Source organism: Melospiza georgiana, chromosome 3 (genome assembly GCF_028018845.1).
Source record: "Melospiza georgiana isolate bMelGeo1 chromosome 3, bMelGeo1.pri, whole genome shotgun sequence".
Taxonomy (NCBI): domain Eukaryota; kingdom Metazoa; phylum Chordata; class Aves; order Passeriformes; family Passerellidae; genus Melospiza; species Melospiza georgiana.
Window position 1 is genome coordinate 54,924,625 of NC_080432.1, and position 24,191 is coordinate 54,948,815.

The following is a 24,191-nucleotide window of genomic DNA, read 5'->3' on the forward strand; positions in this document are numbered from 1 at the left end:
AGTCCTTTCCTGGTGCTCCTGGCCCGGGCAGCGTGGGAATACTACAGCTTAGCTCCTCGGAAAAGGGAAGGGCTGCGGGAGACGAGCGCTACGGGCAGGAGCGCTTAGGGCGGCGGGGCGCGCTCAGCCCCGCGCTATCGACGGTACCGAGACCGAAGCACGCCCGGGAGGCGGCGTCCCCGCTCCCCTCCCTGTGGGCGGCCCGAGGAGAAAAGGAGAAAGGCCGGCTCGGTGCGGCGGGAGGCGGGCAGGGCGTGCGGGGGGCGGGCGGCGCGGGGCGGCGGCCGCCCGGCTTTATAGGGAGCGAGGGAGGCGGCGTCTGCGGGAGGGGAGCGGCGGAGGCGGTTCTCTTCCCGGTGCCATCCCCAATCCCGCCGTGCGAGTGCGGGGCTGGCGGCGGCGGGGTGGCCATGGCCTCCATGGCGGCGGCGATCGCCGCTTCCCGCACGGCGGTGATGAACGGGAACCGGCCGCTGGACGAGCGGGAGCGCAAGCGGTTCAGCTACTTCTCCTCGCTGAGCCCCATGGCGCGCAAGATCATGGCGGAGAAGGAGCGGATCCGCGAGCGCTACGGGCCCGAGTGGGAGCGGCTGCCGCCCCGGCAGCAGGACGAGATCATCGACAAGTGCCTGGTGGAGCCGCACGTCCAGGCCCGCTACGCCGCGCACCGCGGCACCGCCCGCCCGCCCGCGCAGCCCGCCTCCTACCCCAGCCTGCGCCTCAACACCGGGCAGAAGGTGGTGCGCTTCGGGGACGAGGTACGGGGCTCGGGGGAAGGGGAAGGGGCGCCGGGGTCCGGGCGGGAGCGGCGCTGCCCAGCCCCGGCACGGGCGGGGTGCGGCCGCCGCCTCATCCCTGGGCTGCGGGGCCGCCGCGCCGGGCTCGGGGTCGCGGGCGCTCCGCGCCGTCGGCAGCCGGGCGAGTTGCCCCGGTGATGAGCGGGGTTCCTTTCCCCGCTGCCTGGCTGTGCTGGGGGCGGGATGTTCGCCGCCCGTAAAGGCACGGAAGGCGCCGGCAGCGATAGCGCTGGAGTGGGTTTTGCAGAAGGACTCGGACGGTCCCAGTTCCCCCGACGGCGGGGCATGGCGCTGGACATAGTCTCTTGCTGAAAATGGGCTGTAGGGAATGTTTACACTGAATTAAATCTCTTCCTTTTCGTTTCTAGTTTTAGACACGGTTAAAAATACAACGCTGAAAACATTCCAGCTCTTGGCATGTTTGACACCTTAAAAAAAATGCAGCCTGTTCCATGTCACATGCCAGGAAAAACAAGGGTGTGGAAAGATAGATGGCAAAAAGTATGGATTTTGAACCTTCTGAGAGCCATCTATGCAGTGGTGAAGCGTGGCAGCCCCTCTGGAAATCCACAGTAAAAGAGTACCCGGTCTGGAGCAGTGGGTCGTGTTACCCAGTGTGAGCCCTTGAAGAGGAAGGTCTAAAAATGCTTGAAGCAACCTGACAGTACTCTTCGGATACTGTGTCTCTTATCCAGTGTATTGATTCCCTTTGTTTTCCATTCTTTTACATTTCTGTTATATTCTTTTATTCTCGTATGGTTACAGAGCCAGTTTCTTTCACTATGTCCATATAATAACTTTAAGTGACCCATTGCTAGTTATGTGCCTTCTACCAGAGAAAGAAAAAAATCCGCTTCTCCATTTGTAATCATGAATCCAATTTAAAGAGAGCAGGGCTACTTTTAGGCTCCTCTCCAATATCCCTTGCAATGGGATTTCTGAGAAGCATGTGGGGCACACTGATACTGGGCATCGTGGTGCCCAAGCAGCTTTGTGCCAGGACACTGCTGCCTGTGTTTCCCCTGTCAGGAGGGTGTGATGCTGTGCTGCACACACATCATATCTAAAGCTAGAGAGCGCAGGATGTAGCTCAGGCTTGTCTAGTTCATGATACCCAAAATTCTAGATAAATATTTGATAGTAATGGCCAAAAAGAGGTGTAGAAGAAGGACACATGACAACAAATTTGGTTGTGCAAACAACCTTTGAAAAGTAACTTAAATCTGAAGTTAGTAGTGAAAGAATTTTAAAGAGTGTGGAAAATAAATATGTTCAGTTTTCTCAGACTTGGAGAACTCTGCTGTGCTTTCTGCTTTGAATTATGTGGATCTGGAAGGAAAGCAAGCATGTTTGTAGGCTGTTGTGCTGCACTGTATGGAAATAATAATTTCCTAAACATCTAGAGAGTCCATCTGAAACTGAGCAAATAGTTTTCTTTCCCCTCTTCTCCCCAAATACAGTTACAATATGCATAATGTTAATGTTTCTGTAGCCATTAACCAAAGAAGGCAAGGTTCCTCCAAATACTTGATACAAAGTGTTTAATTTTGGAAGCATCTGCCTCAATTGACTTCCTCTTTGACTTCTAAGCAGAAGTTAATATAAATTGTTTCTCTGAAGAAAAGAGATTCCACTCATTTTGGCATTTGCCATTTCCATTTTAGTTCTTCCAACTGTACTACTGAGCCTTGGAGCCTTTCCTGGCTCTTCATCTGATAGCTTCCTCTCTCCTGGCTCCCTTGCTGGCATTCGACCTGATTGCTGGACGTTTGCCCTGGCTGACAAATTGTCCCTCCTTGTCCTGCTGTGGCAGAGCCAGCGCCGTGCCGGTCCCTCGCCGGTTCAGTTCTGCTTCCCAGGCAGGTGAAGGCTTGGCCTGCAGGGCTCTGCTGTCTGTGTGTCCTGCTCAGGGAGCTGTGCCCCTGAGCCTGTGTGACACTCACGCACCGTGGGCACCCAGCCCTCGCTCAGGACGAGTGGGTTGCCTATTGTGTGTGGTATCCTAAGGCAAGGAAACAGGGAATAGCCCGCACGCCTCAGAATCACTTGTGGATGCTGCAGCGCTTTCAGTGAGAGTGTTTTGGCCTGATGATGTTCTTGCTGATACACCTGGTCCAAAAGTTTCATGTTTCCAGCCACAGCTCATCTTCCCTGTTAACTGATGTTGAAATCTGTAGTGATCTACCTGGGCTTGCTTAAGCACGGAAATTTGATCTCTCTGACCTCATGTTCTTTGGAAGACGTGCTAGAAAGCAAAGCAAGGATGAATACTGAAGATACTGATTTGCTGGTCCAGTCTCTCATTGTTTCAGTCCCATTTTCATGCATATGACCATTATGATAAGGTGTTCCAGAGGATATATGTAGTGGTCTTGTATTTCTGGACAGTTGCTTCCCTCTTTCTCGTCCCCACCATTTCCTGTATATTTCTTCTAACACCAAATTTATCTTCTGAACTTGTAGCCCAGGACTGTAAGTTCTCAAACTATAAACATCGCTTACGTTTTCAAAACACCTTTGACTGTTGGCTGTGTGGGAAGGGTGTTATAGAAAATAGATATGCAGTAACAGGACCGTGGCATCCTGTAGCCATGATCCAGTCATTTTATAATGCTAGAGCACTGCAGCACCATGTGGGACTCTTAGCAAATGCCTGGAGTCACTGCTCCTTCCCTTCCATCTCATCCTCATTGCGGCGTCACCAGTCATGGAGCTGGTAGCAGAAGCCCTGCAGGCACTGTGAGCACAGTTTCAAAAGAGAATTAGGCTAACAGGGGCATTTCACACCCCTGAAATAAGTGAAATAAGTTTTGTCCTGTTTGCTGAAGATTGACTTGCTATCATCACACATGAGCCCAGCACAGGAGGCTATTTGTTGCTTCTCCGTAATTTTCTGTGTCTAGACAGCCCAGGCCTCCTGTCCAGGGGCTTTGGGATGCTGCAACAGAGCTTCCTCTTTCCAACAAGCCTCCAATTGCTGGCATTTCTCCATTTGTAATTTCTTCATTCTAATGCCCATAGCGGTAGAAATGGAGATTACCTGAGCAGAAATCTGGAAATGCAAGCTGAGATTGAGCATGAATGTAATATAGATTGATTATTTTTGAAATATGCTGTAAACCATGAGGGAATAGGAGGAAAACCAGCAGTATTGAGCAGCTACAACCCTTTGCATGCTGAGGTGGTCAGCCTTTGGTAATGTAGTTGTTTTGGTGTCAGTTGATGCCACTGAGTTCTCTCTGGTTCAGTAAAAGATAATTTAGATATTCAGTTTACAGCAAGTTCTCACTGTTCTCTTAATACCATCTCTCTTAATGCATAATCATGTGACATAGACATGGAATCAGGGTCTGACTTTTCCTTTGGTTTTTAATTGTTTTTTGTTTTTTTAATGGATATTAAGTATTTGAGCGGTAAAAGAGTTGGATGTGAAAGAATTAACTTTTCATTGGAAAAAATGCCATATGCTTTCGGAAGTGGTAAACATTTTATGTGGAGGAAAGGCAGGTGAGAGAGTTTGGTTAGCTTCATTCATTGTGTTTTAAGAGGGAAGCTTGATTTACCTGCCTTCAGCAGAGATGCTGTTTGTTTTGCTTAGCCTTAAGAACTTTGGCACCAAACAAAGAATCAACCCTTTACCTCCCTACTTAAAATTTCTTTAAAGCAACAAATAATCAATATAGCAAAAACTTTTCTAAGTTTGGTCTGTTAGAGATTTGTGCTTTTTAAACACCCAAAATGAAAGGCAGTGTTTGAGTGCAGTAAAACCTCAGTAACCAGCAAGTCCTGTTCTAATAACACTTCTGAGAAGCATTTATTGGTGGGTTTGTGTCTTGCCCAGCTACTGTCAGCTGTGGTGAACAATGCTCATGTCAGATACACAGGCACACTTCTACCAGTGCCTTCCATTTTGAAATTCAGATGTTGTTTTCCAGCAAGATGCCTACATATAGCAAATGTAATTTGTGGTTATTTTTTATGTATTTTGCAGCTGGTTGTTGAAGTCAAGTGTATGACCAGATTTTTGCCTCTTTCTCACTCGTCTTTTTCAGCTTTGAAATATGTTGCAAGAGGCGCCATTTCTTACAAATAGGTTCTTTTTTTTAACCCTGGTGAACAAAAGTTTATTTATTTGCCTTCTTGCTGGAAGAAGGCATTGTTGTGTGCTGAAAACAAAAGCTGATCAGATATGGATTTTTTCTCATCTATGTTGATGATAAATGGCCTTGAATCCTTTTCCCCTAGAATTTCCAGTCATAATTCTCTTTTGTTATTATTGAGACAGTTGATTCTTTTGCTCCCAGTTTCTTCAAGCATGTAAGAACTTGTTTATTCTACAAAAAACCTAAGTTCCTTCTCATATTTGGTTGGAAATAAACAAGAATCAGGCAGTTCAGATAGCAGAACATGGTTCAACAGTGTCCTGTCTTTTCACTTGATCCTCTGCATGTTCTCTGTGTGAGGACACATGAGGTGGAAGCCACAAACTTCCTTTCCTTCCCTGACAAAGGGCAGAACTTGTCAACTGTCTCCTTCATCCTAGCCCCAAGTACACTTCAAATAGCCACAGACATCAATTGCTTGAAGGTTTGTGTCCTCCAGCCATGTCTTATCCTATTTTATTCTTTGCCATATCCCACAGAACATCTTTTGAATGTGGTCAGAGCTCCTCAGAGTTACTGGCTCTGAGGAGGGCTGCGCTGTGCAGCCTAAGAAACAACGAGCCATCATTTAAGTAAAAAAACCAAATAATCTGTGAAACTCTCAGATTCTATCCCTGACCAGAACTTTTAACAGCTGTTACCAAAATTAATTCATTCCAGGAACTTTTTGCTTGCCCATGCTGGAGGTTGAGGTTACAAGCTGCGGTGCCAACAAGGGCAATGATGCTCGAGGAGACATCAGCTTCCATGAAGTGGGAGGCTGATTTGCTCTGTCCTGCAGGGAGTGATGTATTCTGCTGCATGACAGCCTCATAGCTTCTCTCTGCCTTGCCCATGCTGCTTTTCCATCCCTCTGTGGTCAGCCTTTTGTCCTCAGGGCTCGCTCACAGCAGCGGTGTCACGGCTGAGTTCAGGGTGTGCAGGGAGAGTTGGGTGAAGAGCTGTCCCTGCCAGTGCTGTCTTCTCTTGCCTCAAATACAGCAAAATAAAGAACTGGATGTCTTGGATCCAGCATGAGGATGGCTTACTGCCAAGTTTAAAACTGGTCCCTGGCTGGTTTGCTTGTCCTGTAAATAGCAAGAAGACAGAGCTTCCTTTAAACTCTTTAGATAAAACCCAGTGGCACCTATGCCTACACATCTGGAGCTTTAAGGTGCTGTGACTGCCTGTGGCAGTGTTACAGTGTTCTCTGGACTTCAGTTCTGTCCTGTACTGCTATGTTTGAAGTCAAGCCCTGATTTGTCCAGACCCCATGCAGACAGAAGTGTTGTAGTCCTGCTTGTGTGATGCTCAATCCAATGGTTCTCCCATATCTCTTCCCATCTGGGCCGTGATTCCTCTCTCAGGCATGCTTCAGAAATTATGAACTCCAGTTGCTCAGAAATGAGCAACTCCATTTCAGAGGCAAAGGACATTGTTCTAGAAGGAGTTTGAAATAATTAGACACACCTGCTGTGAGGTGTCACACATTGAGTGGTGTGGCATTCCCATGCAGACAGCAGCACACCGCAGTGCCAATGCTGAGAGATACCAAAAAACAGACTTCTGCTCCTTTTTTCCTTTAAATGTTAAAACATCTGAGAATCTGTTTCCTGGATTGAGAGAACCTGAATTACATTTGTGTTCTTGGCAAAAATGTCCCACACCAAATTTCCTTTTGGCCACAATATGTGATTGAGAAGAGCCCAGGCCTTTTCTCTTAGATGAGCTCTACTAGGCCAGTGCTTTCTAAGAGCGTGGGATCACCCTCATATATACCACAAATACCTTGCTGCTAGAAACTCTGTATTTCACAGATGAGTAATAGTTGGAGTATGCCATGTTTTTATGTTTAGGAGATGGTTTTAGACACTTCTAATCATGATCTCATAGCTCTAGGCCAAAAAAATCTGCCTACAGTGAAATAAGAGAGGGCAGATCAGGAGAATGTTATCAGATGTCTGAGAAATATATTCCTAGAAAGGCAGAGACCAGGAATAAGAAGAAAAAAGCAGCCACAGAGAAATGTGGGGTTCCTGTGTTGTGTTAAAACATGGCTGAGTTCTGCTATTCTCTGAACAGCAGGAGTGTGAAAATCCTGCATGGTTACTCCTGGCCTTTCCATACGGTGTTCCCACTCCTGTACCTTGTGGGACCATCCAATGTACCAGTGAGTCCTAGGAATAGAAATGCAATCACGTTGTTATAATTCTTCAACAAATACGAACAACAATCATTTTTCAAATTATTTTCTACCCTTTCTTTTTTCAGTGTGGGGCTGCATGTATTTCTGGAGAGCATGCCGTGTATTAAGAGATTATTTAAATTTCTCTGTTTGGGATCATTTTCAGAAATGCAGCATCTTCAAATAGTGGATTTGAGATTTGGTGCTGTGGGTGCTGTGTGGCTCCTTCACCACCTCTGAACATTTATTTCAGAGTGCCCTCACTGCCATGGTGCGATGATGTATCCTGTTGGGGCTGGATCCAGCTGTGCCTTGGCCACACAGCTGTTTCACTGCCCCACGACTGCCTGGCTGTGCATGTGCTCTTTGGTCTGCCTGAGGGAGGAACTGGGACTTGATTTCCCTGAATCCCCTTCTCCTTTTGTTGTTTCTGTCCCTGGGTGTTGCTAGTGGCTACCAAAGAAACACCTAGTAGAAGACTGGAAATATAATACATTTTAAAGCTGTTTGTGGAAAAGCCATTTCAGGAGATTGAGACCAGGCTAAACCTTCATATATTTTGTAGATTCAATTGGTACAGTATTGATAACGTTCCCTTTAGAGGACCTGCTTTCAATCAGTCTTAAAATGTAATCAGTGCCATCTTTAAGTAGTGCTTTCACTTTTTAGTCAGTTCTGTAGCAGTGGTTGTTATAGTTCCAGCAGTGTAACATAATGTCATCTGTGTGATGCTTCTGAGAAGATGAAGCTACTCTTCTGATTTTTAGTCATTCTTCAATTTTATTTCAGGACATAACTTGGCAAGATGAACACTCAGCTCCGTTCTCCTGGGAAACGAAGGTAATTAAACAACTTTTTTTTTAATGTTGCTTTGCCATTTTATACTGTTCCTACTGCATTTATTGTCTTCATTTTGTTAGCTTGATAGATTAATGTCACCTTTATTCTATGCAAGTGGTATGAAGTGACCATGCTGCAAATCAAACAGGACTGGTATGCTTTGATTTACATTAGGAGAAACTCAAAATGTACTTCACGAACTAATGTTCTGGCTTTGAGTGCAGATGTAAAACCAAATCATTACAATTTTATTTTTTGTTGCAAGCTTTTTAATCAACTTTCCATGTTTAGTAAGACCCTTGTCTCAGATACTGTATAAACATAGCTGCATTTCACTTTTAGGTCAGGAGTAAAGTAGCTAGAAGATGGTGTGAGAAATGTGCAGGTATCTCTTAACTTCACTGGATTCTTTCTGGAAGCCTGTCTAGTACTTCATCTTTTTATTATGAACTAGAATGTTGTCTTAGGACAAATGTAGTGAAACTTGTTGACCTGGGGCCATGCTAGAAACTCTATGTTATTTCCTTTTCAAAAGGCTCCTTAAAATCCAGCATATTTTTCTGTGGTGAGTTGGTTTGGAGAGTTTCTTTTACACCTCACTTTATCGCTGGTATTTTGTTAAAGCATTATTTATGATGGGATTCTCATATGGCTAACACAGAGCCAGAGTTCTCCATCTTTCTGAGGCTGCAGTGTGAGGAAACACAGTTGTGCCACATTTGTGGTGGGAAATCGAGTTTAATTCTTCTTGTTGGAAAAATTCTGGGGGCAAAACCACAGCTCATTGTCCTCCTCAACTGGGTATGGCAGGCATGTTAATTTAATCACACATTTCAGACTTTGTGTTTTCTGCCCTTATCTGCCAGAGAAAGCTGCTACTGCCCTGTTCCCTGTTTCTTTCTTTCTTTTTTTTTTTTTTTTTTTTTTTGCCCTTGAACTATGTAGATAATCATGTATGACCTTATGAATATAATCTTAGCCTAATGCAGAGTAATTATTTGGAAATGCCAGCGAATACTAAATTAATCCAGTTGACCTGAGACTTAGCCCTCCCTGCTCAAGGTCACTGCCTGTAGCTGCACCCCATCTGCGCTGTGCAGAAGCTGATTAACCTATAACTTGGTGTGACTCCTGGGTCCTGGCAGCCTGCAGTGCTGCAGTTTGAGAGAAACCAATGCCAGTCTTCACTTGCATTAAAACTCCCTTAAAAGCTGTGATGGTTCAGGAACCAGTGGAGGATTTTCTGTGTTTCCCTCTTTCCCCTCTCCCTCCTTGCTGACAAGAAATAAAATAAAAAGAAATAAAAGCTGTGCCACAGCTGTGGGCTAAAAAGTTGCATGATCTTTTTCTTTAGCAAAAGTCTAGAGAATCCATTTTGTCTGGATTTATGGGGTATGGTTTGGTTGGTTCCCGTGGATTCTTCCTTTTGGTTTTTTCCCCAGTGGATCAATCTTTCAAAACCAAATCCTTCCACTGCTGAGTCTTCCTTTTCAAAAGTGGAGATCTTGCTTTGTGCTTACTCTTTGATCTTCCCTAACTTTTATGAGGTAATACTGGGAGGCAATTTTTAATGAGGCACCGGCTGAGGAAAAAGTAGCCTTACTCAAGTGGTGCCATGTGAGGAAACCTGAATGAGCTGTTCAGGAAGGTTGGTGTGTTGTAATGCATTGTTCAATGTCCTGCGAGCCAGACCTGATCCCACTGTTATTTAAGGCTCTCAGGCTCTTTCCATTCCATGAGCTCTCCACAGGATGGGTTGTTCTTTCCACAGTACTCTTCTCCCTGATCTCCCTTTAATGCAGAGCTTTTTGTTTGGTTTGGGTTTTTAGCATGCTATTGCCTTAATGTGCACAAATATGCTCTGTCTTACCCAAGGAAGGGTAAGGAATGTGGCTTTGCAGAGCAGAAGAAAGTAGAGATGTAAATCAGTAAAACCAATAGGACCTTTTTTCTTTTTAACACTGAGAAAGGAAAACAAAGCAGAAAAATGAGTATTTTCTGTAACTAACATGAAGGAAACTACGAGGGGTAGTGAGAAGTGTAGGGAAGAGGGGAGGGCATGTGTTCTCCCAGGCTGAAGCTCTCACTGTAACAGGGATGCCAGTGGGCATTCTAGTTGATAAAGTATGGACAAATGTTTCTCACTGTAGCTAGAGCCATGGATTCCCTACTTCCATGCAGTCAAACTTACCCAGAGAAGAGTGTACTGAATTGCTGTCATTCTGTTCAGAACCTTGTTGAAGGGCTTGGTGACTTCTCTTGTGTCACAAATAAACTTTCTGTATTCTCATTTTAAACACAAATGTGAGATAGGGCTGCAGTTGTTCATATCACAACAAACACTTGCCTGAATATCTCCACTATTTTTAGATGAGTATTTATTGTCTCACCTTTTTATTTTTAAATCCTCACACAAGGCCAACAAAATAGAACTACAGTGTAAATTGCCGAGTTAGCTGTTAGACAGCATTTAAAATAATATTTTTAGTAGATAATGATAACACTTCTCAGAAGGAAAACTTGGGAAGCAGTGAGTTCTCTTGGCACTGCAAAAGGGCTGACATTTTAAAACTAAAGATTGAATTGGAGGGAGTGATTTGGTTCATGGGTGGAGCCCTCATGGACATAACATGTCTTGAAATGTGGGTTACATTTTTTACTGGAGCTCTACCCAGGTTTATGAATTCAGGGCATTCTATTTATGGCTTCAGGTTTACCTGAGATGAAAGATGACATTTTGGCTGAGTTTAGCCTTTGAGGTTTCTTGGTTTGTTTGAAGTAAAAATTCAGTGAAACTCAGCACAGACCTCAAGATATAAATGGAAAACAAGAATCATGCCTGAACTTGGAAGTAAAATTTCTCTGCAACTCTTCCTGAATTCAGAACTTTGTGGATTTTGTGATTTTAGATTTGGGCAGGGGCAGGGGAGGACTTAATTAATTTAGTAATGGGCAGAAAATATTTTGGTTTGCCACCTCAGAATGTACTGAACAGCATGGGAATAAATTGCAATCATGCTATTAATGAAAATAGGTTTTATTCCAAAGACTTTAAATTGACACATGCATATCTGCATATCTAACGTTTTCTTTTTCTTGATACAGGTAGAATAGTTGCCAATTCTCTTCTGTTTTCAACAGGCCCTCAGGTATTTGTTGAAAAGAGAAGCATCTGAGGTGTGTTTAAAATAAACAAACAAACAAAAAGCAAAATGAAGAAGTGACAGGCTTCAATCCCTTCAATAATCTAGTTGCTGCCTCCCTGTCTGAATTCCCTAATTATATTGCTACAGAAGTGATCTAATCCCAGCGATGATTTAGGGAGAAAACAGCTATGTTCCACTTGTAATAAACATGCTTTACCAACTGCTTCCTTTATCTAAAATTGAGGCAGTCTTCAGTATCCTTCTTTGTACGAGCCCTAGTTGGTGTTTTGTTTTAAATAGGAACACAGTGGCAGAAGAGAATTTTTTCCTTCCTTCCTTAGCAGCATGATATTATAATTGTTTGTTACAAGCTGTAATTTGGTGTGATTATTTTTACCAAGCTGGCGTAAATGGCAGCACTTCCTTGGAAGGAGAGTGATCCCTGAGCTTTGGAGATTAGCCTTCCCTTTTTGATTCAGACGACATGTGTTTAAAACACAGTGCTGTAAAACTTCTGTTCCTGAGCAAAAAAACCTCCACCAAACCCAACCTGTGGTAATAGAAGCTGTGTTCAAGGTTTATTTTAGTCTGTATGGCCAAGTGTAAGAATTCAGTTACCTGCATCAATCTTTGTTGGTTTTGAGCATAAAACCAGGCACTGTCAGTACCAGCTTGCTCAAGCTAGCCAGAAACAGTGGCTGGCTGCATTCAGTTCATATCTGCAGAGTATAGAATGGAATTTCCTCCAAAGGTCCATGCTATATAACATTGGCATTGACTTCTGTATGGACTAAAATTACTTAGATTGGTTTTGAGTGCTTTGCTCTATTTTTTGCCCTTGCAATTTGCCTCTGCTGACCTAAGGATTTCTTTCTGACTCTGAAAAGATCCTGAAAACACCCACCGTGTGTGCAGGAAACAAAGCAAAAACTGCAGCTGCTTTGAGCCCTATATTTATTTTGGTTTTGTCCATTCAGCAAAGCAAAGTCATCTTCTAAATCTTTTAAAATTGGCTTTCTTACCTCTGCATTTATCAGGCTGTGCTTAAAACAAGTTGCTTTTGACAGTGTTTCTGTAGTCTTTGTCTCAACAATTTGGATTTTTCAGCCTGCCAAGCAAAACAATTTGTTTTGGCTGTATTTGCGTGACTGCTTAGTAAAATACTACACATTCCTGATGAGTGATTAAGAAGCTTTAAAAGTTCCTGGATTCTTTGTGGTCATCTTGTTTTTAATATGTACTTATGAACTGAGACCTGATTTCATACAGTGTAATGAAGTCATGACATTCTCAGTGCCCCTGGTGCCTCTCTTTCAGCATACATTGTTTCCCAGGAGTATATACAGCCACTATTGCAATTTAGTGGATTATTGCTGCCTTGAGACTGAAGTTTGGTTTAAATTCTTTAATCCAGTAAACAAAATTCCTAAATACCTTCATTGGTCTTTTTAAGGAAAGATGGACATACAGCCTGCTAAAACCTGCAATTTATCATATTATTTATATTTATGATACAGAAAAATGATCAAGACAGGACACTCTTTATTTAAACCCTTGCAGTGGTTTGGGACCAGAGGGATAAGACTGAAAAGAACACAGACTTCTAGATTTGCTTTACCTCAAAATACTTCTTTGTGCATGCTTTCACATGCACTCTCTACCCCCTCTCTCTTAATGTGTTGAGAAAGACTTGCTCAGGCAATATCTTGAAAATACTACTGCTGTTAATAGCTTTTATTTGAATTCCAATAATTTCTAGAAATTACAGTTGGGACTGTACTAGTCTGTCTGTAAACTCTTGAGACTTTCTGGGCAGAACAATTCCCAGAAATACCATTTGGACAGATGGCAGGAAAAAGAAAATATTTTCATTTTATTCCTCAGATGGGGATTTATATGTACAGAAACTGCAGCTCGTGTAAAGTAATACAAAAATCAATGAAAGCAGCGGGGAACTGAAGCCCTCTCTCTGGAATCCCAAACTGTGCCTGACAGACAATTCGCTTGTGGCCATGAAATCACACCCCACTGCAGAGTGTTTGCCTCCCCAGGGTGGCGGAGTGCCACAGGTGCAGTTCTGCTCCTGAGCCCTGCGTGGGCACGGGCAGCTCACAGCAGCTCTGCCCAGCCTGGGGAGGGAAACCTTTACAGGTGAGCTGCCACCCTCAGTTTGGCTGGGGCCAGGAGAGATGTGCCCCATCAAGATATTCCCATGGCTGGCAAACCTAAAGGAAAAGGGCATTTTTGGGACGGAGGGAGGGAGGGAGGAGGAGGTTGCTGTCTTTTAAATATAGTTTCCTTCCTTCTCCTGCTGACGCAACCAATTGCCAATTTGCAATCTGATGTAAGAAATTGAGAGAAGAACTCTAATTAAAATCACATTTGTAGGGTCTAGTGACTCATTAGAGTGTACAGTACTAGTCATTACTTAGATATCAGCATAGGGTGTTTCACGCATGGGCCTTTTCTATCTCTGTGAAATTATCTTCCTACTTAGGCTGCTGCTCTGTTGTTTGTTTTTTCCTTGCGGGGGAGGGTGTTTTATTGCCAATTTTTTGACTGGAAAGATATTGCCTATTAATCATTTTCTTTCGTCAGCTACATTTCTTAGGGGTTTAGATGTGTTAAATAACCTCAGAAGTCAAAGAGAAGCATTATATATTTCAGGGGAAACAGAATATCTTGTGACTGGTCCACAGAAGTTCTTGGCTTCTGGAATTAAATGCTAGAAGCAGAATTCTCCCTGTGACCTCTCCGAGCTGTATTTACATCATGCTGAGACACGGTGCTTTCAGAACCTGTCGGGGTAGTCTTGTCTTCTCTGCCTTCCTTGTGGGAGAAGGAGAACTCCTGAAGTATTTTCATTTGGATTATTCTGTGTCAGGCTATGAGCTGTTTGATCTCCAGAGCATTCTGTGAGACAGATATGCAATCTCAAGTGTCAGGTGGTCCCGTCTTCTGAAATGGTGCACCCCGTGGTCTCTGCACAAAAGGGCAGAGAGGACATCCTCTCCAGAACATGCATCCGTGGGCAGGTTGGAAAGGAAAGGCACTGAAGCTGGAAAGGCACTGCCTGAGGTGCTGCTGCAGTGCCATGCTCTTCTCTACACTAGGAGCCATGTGCCACTTCCAAACCACCTCTCTGAGTTTTGCCCCATAAAAAGATAGGGATGTTTTGCTCCATAAAAAGAACATTATATATCACCACAGTCAGTGGCTGTAGCTCCACAGCCTGAGAACTTCTCAGAAGGCCTGGCTCAGCTTGTCTGGCTAGCTGCTGTTGAAATGCAGAGCCATCTTGTTGCTTTACTTTTTCCCTGATTTTTATTTTAACACACCCATACTTCCCTTCCATGGGTGTTTTTTCTGGATTTTATTTCCAGCGCTGCCCTGGTGGAGCTGGGGGCTGAGGTGGCTGCTCTGCACTCTGGGCACTGATCTTGCCTCTCCCTTGGGCTGGGGGTGAAGGAATCATCCTGCTGAAAGTGACTGCTGCTGTGGTGGTCTTTAGCTACTGTCATCCCCAGTGGGAGCCCCCAGGACAGGCTGTTCAGCAGACAGCAGACTGCTGCAGGACAAAAAGTAGCACTGCTTTAATTCCTACACGACTTAAGTCTTCCAAGATGGATTTTTTTTTTTTAACCTGTCTTTGATTTTTAGAATCTGCCTTTTGTTTTTTCTCTCAGCTACTGGGGAATTGCAGGTCTATTTGATATTGTGTTGTGGGTTTTTTTAAGCTGGGATTTTATCAGTTCTAAAGTCTTAAAGCATCTTAACTTCAGGGTGGTAAATCACTATTCAGTAGTACTGCCAAATGAGCTTAGGGAAATAAATCCCTATATTTTAATATAGAGAATGGCAGTCACTGTAAATAATCCTCAACACCATTGCATCCATGGTTTGTTTATGCAAAATTTATCTGTGAATAAATGTCCTGCTCTTAATTTTACGTCACAGCTCGTTTAAAAAAAATAAATCAGAGCACTAAGGTTTTTCCTCATAGTTTTTTTGCAGGCAGGGTGGAGTGTTGAGTTGTTTGGTAAGACTTGTGTGTATCCTTGCCCTCACCTTATTCTAGCAGAGCTATAATTACTTGCAGCTTGTTTATGTTCTGCATCTTTTGATAGCACAGTATATTCTTCATGAGAACACGGAGCTTGGTGCTCTCTTGCCTACAGCCTTGGAAAAACCGTGCATCTAATTCTTTAGAAAGGTCAGATCTAAGTCCATGAATCAAATTATGTGTAGTCAGCTGCTGACTGCTTAAAAAAAATTGTTTTATAAATAATCAGTTGCTGGGTTAACAGTTGTTCTTTGATGAGAAGTTTCTGAATATTAACTACCAGGCTTGTGAGTCCTGCTAGATCTAGAGCCCCTTTGAACTTCACATGCACAATAATGTAGAACTCAAGATCAAACACTTCAGTGAAAATTATATGCAACTAGGACTTGTTTTAGACTGAAGCCCATAGATGCTATTGCAGTTTTATTTGGGAAAGGCTGGGTAATGATGTAGAATGGTGAAAAAACATCACAAATTTGTAATGAACTTTAAAGTGTCTTTCAACCATTTGTAGCAAAAGCTACAAGTCCTCTTGAGTTTTTTTCAAACCCAATCAGGCCCATAATGACAACACCACAGCTTTAACAGTAAAGGTTTTTTTTCCCCCCTTACATTATTTGTTCCTTTTTACAAGCACAAGTCTGTGTATTAGGTTGTTCTTTCCTGGCACATATGCTTCCATGTTTCTCAGAGGGTAATAAGCTTCACTTTTATTAGTCTGAAGAGTGTCTAGCTAGTTGAGAATCATTTTACTGAGGTGGTGGTAAGTCAAGCAAACATTTGGAAGTACTGTTAATTTTTCTGTGACTTGTAAGATGTTTTTCATGCATTAACTGTGGTCACTTGCTTCCTTGGCCCAGTGTTACCTCTCAGAAGTGGGTACAGCTATCTCAGCACTGCAAGTGAAAACAAACCAGGGCTGAGGAATAGGTGAAGAATGGTTCTGCTGGAGTTATTTCTCTTCCTTCAGAGGGGCATTAGAATTATAAAACTATTTACTTATGCATACCCATTACATCTAATCCTTTATCTTGGAAGCAGATGGACCTGTAGCCAGCTATTTCAAAGACTATAATGGAAGATTGCCTTTTGAGCTACATTCTAAAGCTTTTTTTGCTTAAAATTTTCATGTAAAACATCTCTGACTTTCAAAATGCATCTGCAGCTGTTTTAGTGCTGCTATTCTAATGTTTCAGTGCTGTGCATGCTGTGCACTGCTGCCCTAGATGGCACTGAGTAACTCCAATACAATTCCTTTCTCTGTTTCCTCTGCAGCAGGTCTGGGACACTTTTATGTTTGCTTGCAGTTCAGGCTTTTAAAAGTCATTATTTTTATGAAACCACAAAGATAGACATTTATGGAGGAATTAAGTTAGCTTTGCTGTGGTATCTGTTGTCTGAGAGCTGTCTTGGAGTGGGCTGAGGTGCTATGTGTGTGCACCAGGGTCAGAAAGTCAGAACTGTCTGTGTGTGAAGCTCTTTGAAATGCTGTTTTTGTGTCCCTGAACAGAGCCAGATGGAGTTCAGCGTCGCATCTCTCTCCATCCAAGAGCAAGGCGGTGCCCAGCTGCAGAGCGAGCAGAGGCCGCCTGCTAAAGCAGCGCCCGGTGCCCAGGTCCCTAAATCCTCTCAGGCCAATAAACCCCCTGGCCCTGAGGGGTTGATGGCACCCAGGAAGGAAGAGGAGTCGTCCTTCTGGAAGATAAACGCAGAGCGCTCCAAGTTCGAAGGAGACAAGTCTGAGTTCCAGTCCCTGACCCCCAGCCAGATCAAGTCCATGGAGAAAGGAGAGAAGCCCCTTCCCTCTTTTTACAGACAGGAGTCTGCTCCAAAGGAGATGCCCAAAGCTGAGAAGCCCAGCACAACTAAAGCAGAGAAGCCCGCTGCCCCCAGCACACCCTCTGTGTCTCTCGAGTGGGAGAAACCTCGACCCACCCAGCTCCCCACTAGTTCTCTAGATGACTTCTTTCTTCCTGATCCACCACAGGATCTGGCATCTTCTAGGACAAACAAGGAGGATACTGATGGTACTATACTTACAGACCCACAAATGCCTGGACAGGTGAGTACTGCTATACCCCCTACCTGTATATTTAAGAACTGTACAGCGCATTAAAATCTGGCAAGGCCACTGGAAGATTAGGGACTCCAAAAATCACTAAGCCATAGCTCAGCTTGATGGCTTTTTTGTCTTTCAAATGTGAAGAAGTCTATTTCATCTGTTATTTAACAGTCTGTTTGACGTGTTAACTTCAATTAAGTGCTTTTTAACACACAGGATAAAGGCACAATTTAAATCTAACACCAGAAATGCTGACAAGGCACCAAGTAGCTCATTGACAGCAACCTAGCAAGTTGCTGTACCACATAAAAGAGGTTGTGGGGTTTGGGGGTTTTATTTGCAAAAGCAAAACACTTAATGGAAAGAATAAGCTTTTTAACTTGAAAAGTAGGTGAACTAGGGTGTAGCACACTTTTTTGGTACACACAGCATAGTGGTGAATGGTGAACTGGTTCTCAGCTGTTCCAAGCAGTAGCCTGACAGCCACTTCCCAGTGCTTGGTCCCAGGCAGCTGTGCTGCTTTCAAATGTGTTTTCTCTTAAAGTCCAGGATAGAAATAGAATGAGCTTCCAGAATTAGCCTTCTCAATGTTTTTTTTAATGCAAAAACCCAAACAACCCAACAACAAAAAATAACCTTAAGCAGCTCAATAGCCAATTGAAGCTATTTTAAAAAGCAGATGCTGATCTGTGAGAAAAGAAAGGAAACAGCAGGATATGATACAGGGAGGGGAAAAAAAAAAAGAGATCAAAAGCTTGAAAACTGTCAAGTAGAGAAGAGGAGTGGTACTTCAAGCAGAGCTGTGCAGTTCTGTTTGAAATCTGTGTCAGCACTCTGGCAGTAGCCTGACACATTGCTGTACACCTTCAGCACTTCACACAGCTTTTTCTGTTTTCCCAACTGTGATTGTTCAAATTCCAAATGAGATGATGTAAAGTCAGAAAGATGCAGGGTGAGGTAACTGGTTGCAAGAGAAGTGCACTTAGGAGAGTGGCAGCACTTAGGAGAGAGCCATACTGAAGCCACTCCAGTATTTGAAGCCCTTTGTTCAGTTACCATTTTCTGAAGCTGAGGGATAATGCTTCCTGAGCTGCCTAGCTACAGTTTGTGAACATGGTTCTCCTTTAATTTGAGTTAAAGGCTTTATCATGTTTTCTTACAAATTAACAGTTTCAGTTCCTTTCTGAATGTTTTCAAGATAACTGAAATTGTTTGAAAAACCTGTTTTTTCTCTCTGTGGAGAAACAACCCTCCCATGTGAAAATGGGAACAGAGGAGCAGACAACTTCATGTATTATAAGAATTTCTTCCTTTCTTCTTTTCTGGATTATCTTCCCTGTTCTGGGAAGCCATGCTCTAGGAAGAGAATCCAGAGACTCAGCTGTGCCTCTTGAATACTCTTCCTAAACATTAGAATCACCTTAAATGTCAAGGCTAACCGTGCAGGAGTGAGTATGTTCTGGGTAGAGTAGTAAATAACTTGTCATCAAAGTTTAATCTGTGTAGTTTTCTGCAAACAACTGACTCTAATTGCAACAGACAATCTGTTGAATTAATGATGCTTGCCTTCTGTGTTGGTTTCATTCTCTGTAATTCCCAATGTAGTCTGAAAAATTGATCTTCATTAATTTTTTCCATGACGAAAAAACCAAAATATTTTGCCTGCAGACCACAAGGATAATTTTACTTTTATCTGGAATTGCCTTTTTGGGCATTGTGAGTATTTTTCCTTGTCATGTTTAGCATTTTATGGTGTAGGTACTTAGGTATCCTAGAGCATGGTAAAGATCTTGAAATATTGTCAGACAACATTTTAAGCTTCAGTTTTTAGATAGGCAGTCAAATATTGAGTTTGCAAAAACATAATTAGCAACTAAATCTTATTTCCTTTTTTTTTTTTACCTTGCAGACTAGTACAAGCAATGTTATCTTGAAGACTGGCTTTGATTTTCTAGACAACTGGTAAAAGATACTTCAAAACAGATAAAACCAATTTTGGGGAAGGAGTGGAACACCTTTCTCCTTGTATGTTAATTTACTAGCATTTGTGTCTTTTTCTAGAAGTAACTTTCAAACTCTTAAATGTTGCCTTTGTATAAACTTTTGTAATACCGTATGCGTTTTTGTTTTTTAAACCGTGATAGAAGTGTGGTTTCATTTGGATATTTTTTTAATATCTGTTAAAATTTTTAGTAGCTACTGTATTGAGAGGATGGGAGAAGTTACTGTACACATGTTAAAGAAACACAAATGAGAGTCTCTGTGTCCTAGAAATGGAACCTACAGGACCAGGTTGCAGTTTTCAGTGGAAACCTAGCTAGTGTGACTTGTAAGAAATTGTGTTGCACGTGCAGTGGTTCCAAGCATACTTCAGATAGCTAGCAAAAAACAGTGTGAAAGGCAAACATCCAGAATTGCATTGATTTGTAGATTTTGTTTCCTTTGAAAGTATCTTTTGTACCACTTATTGAAGACACTTTTTCTTCTGGAGAAGGCAAAGGTGTTGCCAAAATGATGGATCAAAAAAAGCACTGTGTTTGTACCCTACAAATCTGCTAAAATGAGTTAAGAGTTTTAGAAAAATGACCTGGGGAAATGGTGTTTCTGGCGTTTGGATTTAAGACCTGGGGGTGGGTAGAAGGGAGTGGGACAACACCTAATGAATTGGAGAAATTCTTCAGGGAACACAATTTCACTGCCTCCTTACTAGAGCATAACTCTTCGTAATACTGGTGCTGGAACTACAGCACTGAGAGTTTCTGGAGTGTAGATTACCTTGTGTCAGTAAACCACTATGTTTATGGGAGGCCACAGCAGTGTGAGGCTTTTTTGTTTTTTAAGCAGCTTATCGTCTCAAGGACTCATCAACTTTGGTGCTTTTTCCTCCTCGTGGGTTCATCCTCTTTAGTGTTCAACATCTGGCTTACATTTATTCCTAAGGTGCCGAGAGGCATCTCAAGGTGGCCCTTGGCAGTGTTGCCTCCAGTTCTGCTTTTGAATGATCTTTGGTGTTTAAAATGTAGAGAGCAAGAGTAGCTGTCATTTGGATCTGTTGTCTCTGAAATGCAGCATGATTTACACCCTGATTCTCACTGTGTTTACCTCACCTTGAAGCCTTAATTCCCCCACGCACAGCCAGTGACTGGTCTGCTCCAATGCCAAAGGTTTGACTTTTCCCTTTACCTCAGCAATAGTCCCATAGCATTTGTTTGGGGTAGAAGGCAAAACACAGGGCTCTCATGGGTCCCAGCCAAGGCTGTAAGAAGGTCACCATCTCCTAAGCCATAGTTGTGCTAGGCTTCTCATGGATTAGCACTTGACATTTGGTTCAGTGCCAGGGGCAGTTAAATGTGCAGAATTGGATGCAGCAGGATTTTTTTCTGCTTGTTACAGGAAGAGTCTGCAATGTCCTGGAAGAATCCTTGCCTCTAATTGGTGTGCTGCTTGCTCTGAACAAGCAGAGTGTGCTGATAGAGCATTAAAATTTACTTGTTGGACAAGGAAAATGCTGTAAGCATATCCCCCCTTTCTTGCCCCCACACCCCACCAAAAGAACCCCAAAAAACCCCAAAACACCAAGGCCAAAACCTCCACTTTTTCTAGTGTTTTCTTAAAAGGTTCCTTAGCTAAATGGTAAGATCACCATGGAGTAAAAGTCATTGTATAGCATACTCTTATTTATAGGCTTCTGAAAGCTTTTATCCATTCTTCCTGAGATGTACAAACTCCTGTAGTTCTTGGATGTTATCTCTGCATTCAGCAGTTCAGAAAATATTTGTTGTTACCATCCTGGACTTCACCACTGTTTTTTTTCTTTCATAGCATTTGCTACAAGCATCCAGAGTTAATACAGCTTAGTAGAACTTTAACACAAATTCTTTAGGTGTATTATTGACATCGACTTGCACCTTCCTTTTAAAGCTAGCAAATGTTAATCTTGGGGTTTACAGTTACCAGTGAATCTGATTTTCTGTACATTCAGCTGCTGAAAAGTAGTAAATCCAAAATGAAGATGCACTTTCTAATCTTATTCTGATTTGGGGAGATCTGAAAACAAAAGTCTCCTACTGTCAAGGAGGGTTACTTTAAATCTCTGGTAATACCTTAAAGCTTCTTAGGGAAGAACCGGGGCTGCCTGTCTCTTCCATGGCTAACTCAACCCTAATACACATTGGGACCAGCTGGTAGAACATGCTGCAGAACTTTTTACTTATCCTGGTAGGTTTTTCCTGTGCTTTGGCAAGAGTTGATGCTCCTTCTTTCTTGAATATGTTTTTATTAAACATTCTTACAAAAACGAAATTGTATTTGGTCACATTTTATATTAACAATGTTTTAATAAAGTCACTTTAAATAGAACTGTCAAGGTTTTTGTGCTGCTTTGTATGTTGTCCTTGATACTCTGCTTTCCTTGGTGCCATTGGAGTTGTTTGGGGCATCTTGAATCTGCCTGAGAGACAGCCAAAGATGATTTGATTCAGAATTTAGAAACCAAATTTTTTATATCAGGGAAAAAAAATAAACACACTTCAGCTGTTTTTTCATTACTTTGTGTTTTTTCAAGCCTTTGAGTGAATCTGTTTGGGGAGGTATCCTTGCTTTATCATGTGATCTGACAACTGGGGGCAGGATGAGATTTGGGAAGACTAAAATCTATTTGTACTTCATTGTAATAGACTTAAACCTAACACAAACACTCTCTCACCAGTATCTCCAGGTAATCCAAAGCAGTATCTGGATCATTATTGCACAAGCAATTTGAAAACTGCATAATGTGGCTTAGCCCCAGCTGTCAATGGAACACCACACAGCTGTTCCCTCACTTCACCCAGGCAAGATGGGGGAGAGAATGGGTTATGAGTGGGCTTTAAAAGCATCTCACAGGAAGGAAGGTGCTAGCAGAGGCCACTGGGCAGTCTCACTGCCTGCCTTTTGTGATGTGCAGCAAGCTCCCAAAGTGTAAGAGAATCAAATGTGCAGCCACAAGGATAGTTTTTCTTCTGCATGCTCACATCTACTTCTTCCAGAAATGTATTTGGAAAAACAATTTGGTTTGTACTCGGGCTGGATTTCTAGCAGCTAAAAAGGCATTTGAAGAAGAATTGGTTTGGAAAGACTCCACAGCCAACTAAGGGTGGTATTCCAACTATATTTAGGATTTGGCCTACATATAATTTGCTTCAATCTTGTCTAAGCTTCCTCTCAACTTTTAAAAGTTCTCTACTAAAGACAAATCCACAGCATCTGAGCACTGTCTCAGCACAAGGAGCCAGCAGGTCTGATGTATGAGTGAAGACTTGAAAGGGCAGAGTAGAAAAGATGCTGTGGCTGAAGAATGGTGATTGACTGACTGATTGATTGATTGATTGATTGGTGACTTTGGTGGTATTTGCTGAGGTTGGGACAACCTTTGAGGTCATGGTTGTGGGTGCTGGTGCAGCACCCAGCTGGCAGAGTCCTGCTGGTCATTCAACAACTGCATCCCCCAAAGAGCTTGCAAATCATGTCCCTGGGAGACAAACCCAGCTCTGTAGGCATTATTTACAGACAGACCCCTGGGCTTTGCTGTCAAAGTTTGCCCATCACCCACTTGAATCAGTATGTTACTGTATATTACTGTGAGATCAAAACCATAATGTGGTGACCAGTGACAGGGCCTGAGGAAATGGCCTGAAGTTGTGTCAGGGGAGGTTTAGGTTGGATATTAGAAAAAAGTTCTTCCCCCAAAGGGTGGCTGGGCACAAGGCTGTGAAACTTGGACCTTATGCAGGATCAAGATGTAGGGCTAAATGCCCTTGGCAAGTCAGGATTCGACTGGGATGCCAACAAATCAAAAAATATTTAGCTGTCCTGAAAATAGCTTACTGTACTTTTCTTATAGTTCTTGTCTCCAAAACGAACAAGGGAATGAAGAAAAAAATGAAATGCATGGGGGAAGGAAAGAGAATTCTGTGCTTTTTGGATGGTTTGACTTCAGTGACCAAACAGAGGTTTACACAAGGGCCTGACCTGAGCCCTGGCTTCTCTTCTTACCAAAAGTGTCGAGTGCCAGTGACCCTGAAGTTCAATGAGTCATTTGTCTCCTGAGTTTGTTCTCTGAAGTCCAATAACCAGAGTTGAAGGCAGTGTTTGAAAATGTCCTGCTTTCAGAAGGTGCAAATTATCTCAGGAGAAATGTTTTTGTTGCTGTGAAGCGCTGGCTGCTACGAAAAGATGCAGTGGCATCCCAATGGAGGTGGGAGAAGAAGAAAATGTTATGGAAGAAAAACCAGAGTTCTGCCGGGAGGAGAAAATTCAGCACATGGGTCCTCTTTACCCTGACATTTCCAAGCTGTGTGAGCTGGAGCACTGGCTCCACTTAACTTGGTGGCAAAATTTATTTTGACTTGTAGGAAGCCCGGGCTTTATTACAGCTGTTTGTAATTAAAGTTCTAACTGAACATCCTGCTTTCCTTGACGCATTTTTCAGGCCTTACATCTGCCAAGAAAGAAACTTCTGGTGTCTGCCTATAAGCTTGTGTTTAAGAAACCCTGCTCTGGCCTTAGTGTTGCCCTGATCCCTTTGGGTTCCACCCGTTTGGCTGCAGCTCATTTGCTCCAGGGCAAGAATACTGCAAATGTTTGTGGCTGGTAATTAAAGCCTTTCTTCATAACTTCTCTGTCCTGGAGAAACTGAGCTGCTGCTGCCAGTGATGCAGAGCACGTAGGAGGGCACCTCTGAGCACCCACCAGGCTGGCAGCAGAGCAGGCACTGACTGCTGCAGGCACTGAGGTGCTGGAGCTGCTGCCCGGGGCTGTGCCACTGCCTCTGAGCCCTCAGCACAGCCCACGGCCTGAGTCTGACACACTGAGCTCCAGAAACTCTGTCTGGCCAAAGTCCCTGCTAAAGGACTGGCAGATGAGAGCTTCTGGGCCCACCATCCTGCCAGCACAGGAGTACTGCTTTGTGCTTGCCC

At 43.1% G+C, this 24,191-nt stretch overlaps 1 protein-coding gene across 1 annotated transcript; it reads left to right on the forward strand.

The window, feature by feature from the left end:
- Positions 1–350: 350 nt before the first annotated feature.
- On the forward strand, positions 351–21,594 carry C3H1orf198 (chromosome 3 C1orf198 homolog). The gene is made up of 4 exons (XM_058021525.1): positions 351–758; positions 7,914–7,964; positions 16,684–17,235; positions 19,145–21,594. Exons 1-4 carry the CDS (start codon positions 411–413, stop codon positions 19,199–19,201), a joined length of 1,008 nt encoding a protein of 335 aa, XP_057877508.1. The 5' UTR covers positions 351–410; the 3' UTR covers positions 19,202–21,594.
- Positions 21,595–24,191: the final 2,597 nt, after the last annotated feature.

Excerpts from the sequence above, each read along its gene's own strand:
- C3H1orf198 (XM_058021525.1), top strand. The coding sequence starts at position 411 with ATGGCCTCCATGGCGGCGGCGATCGCCGCTTCCCGCACGGCGGTGATG. Across the intron at positions 7,965-16,683 it reads CGTTCTCCTGGGAAACGAAG|AGCCAGATGGAGTTCAGCGT; the intron begins GTAATTAAACAA and ends GTCCCTGAACAG. Across the intron at positions 17,236-19,144 it reads ACCCACAAATGCCTGGACAG|ACTAGTACAAGCAATGTTAT; the intron begins GTGAGTACTGCT and ends TTTACCTTGCAG.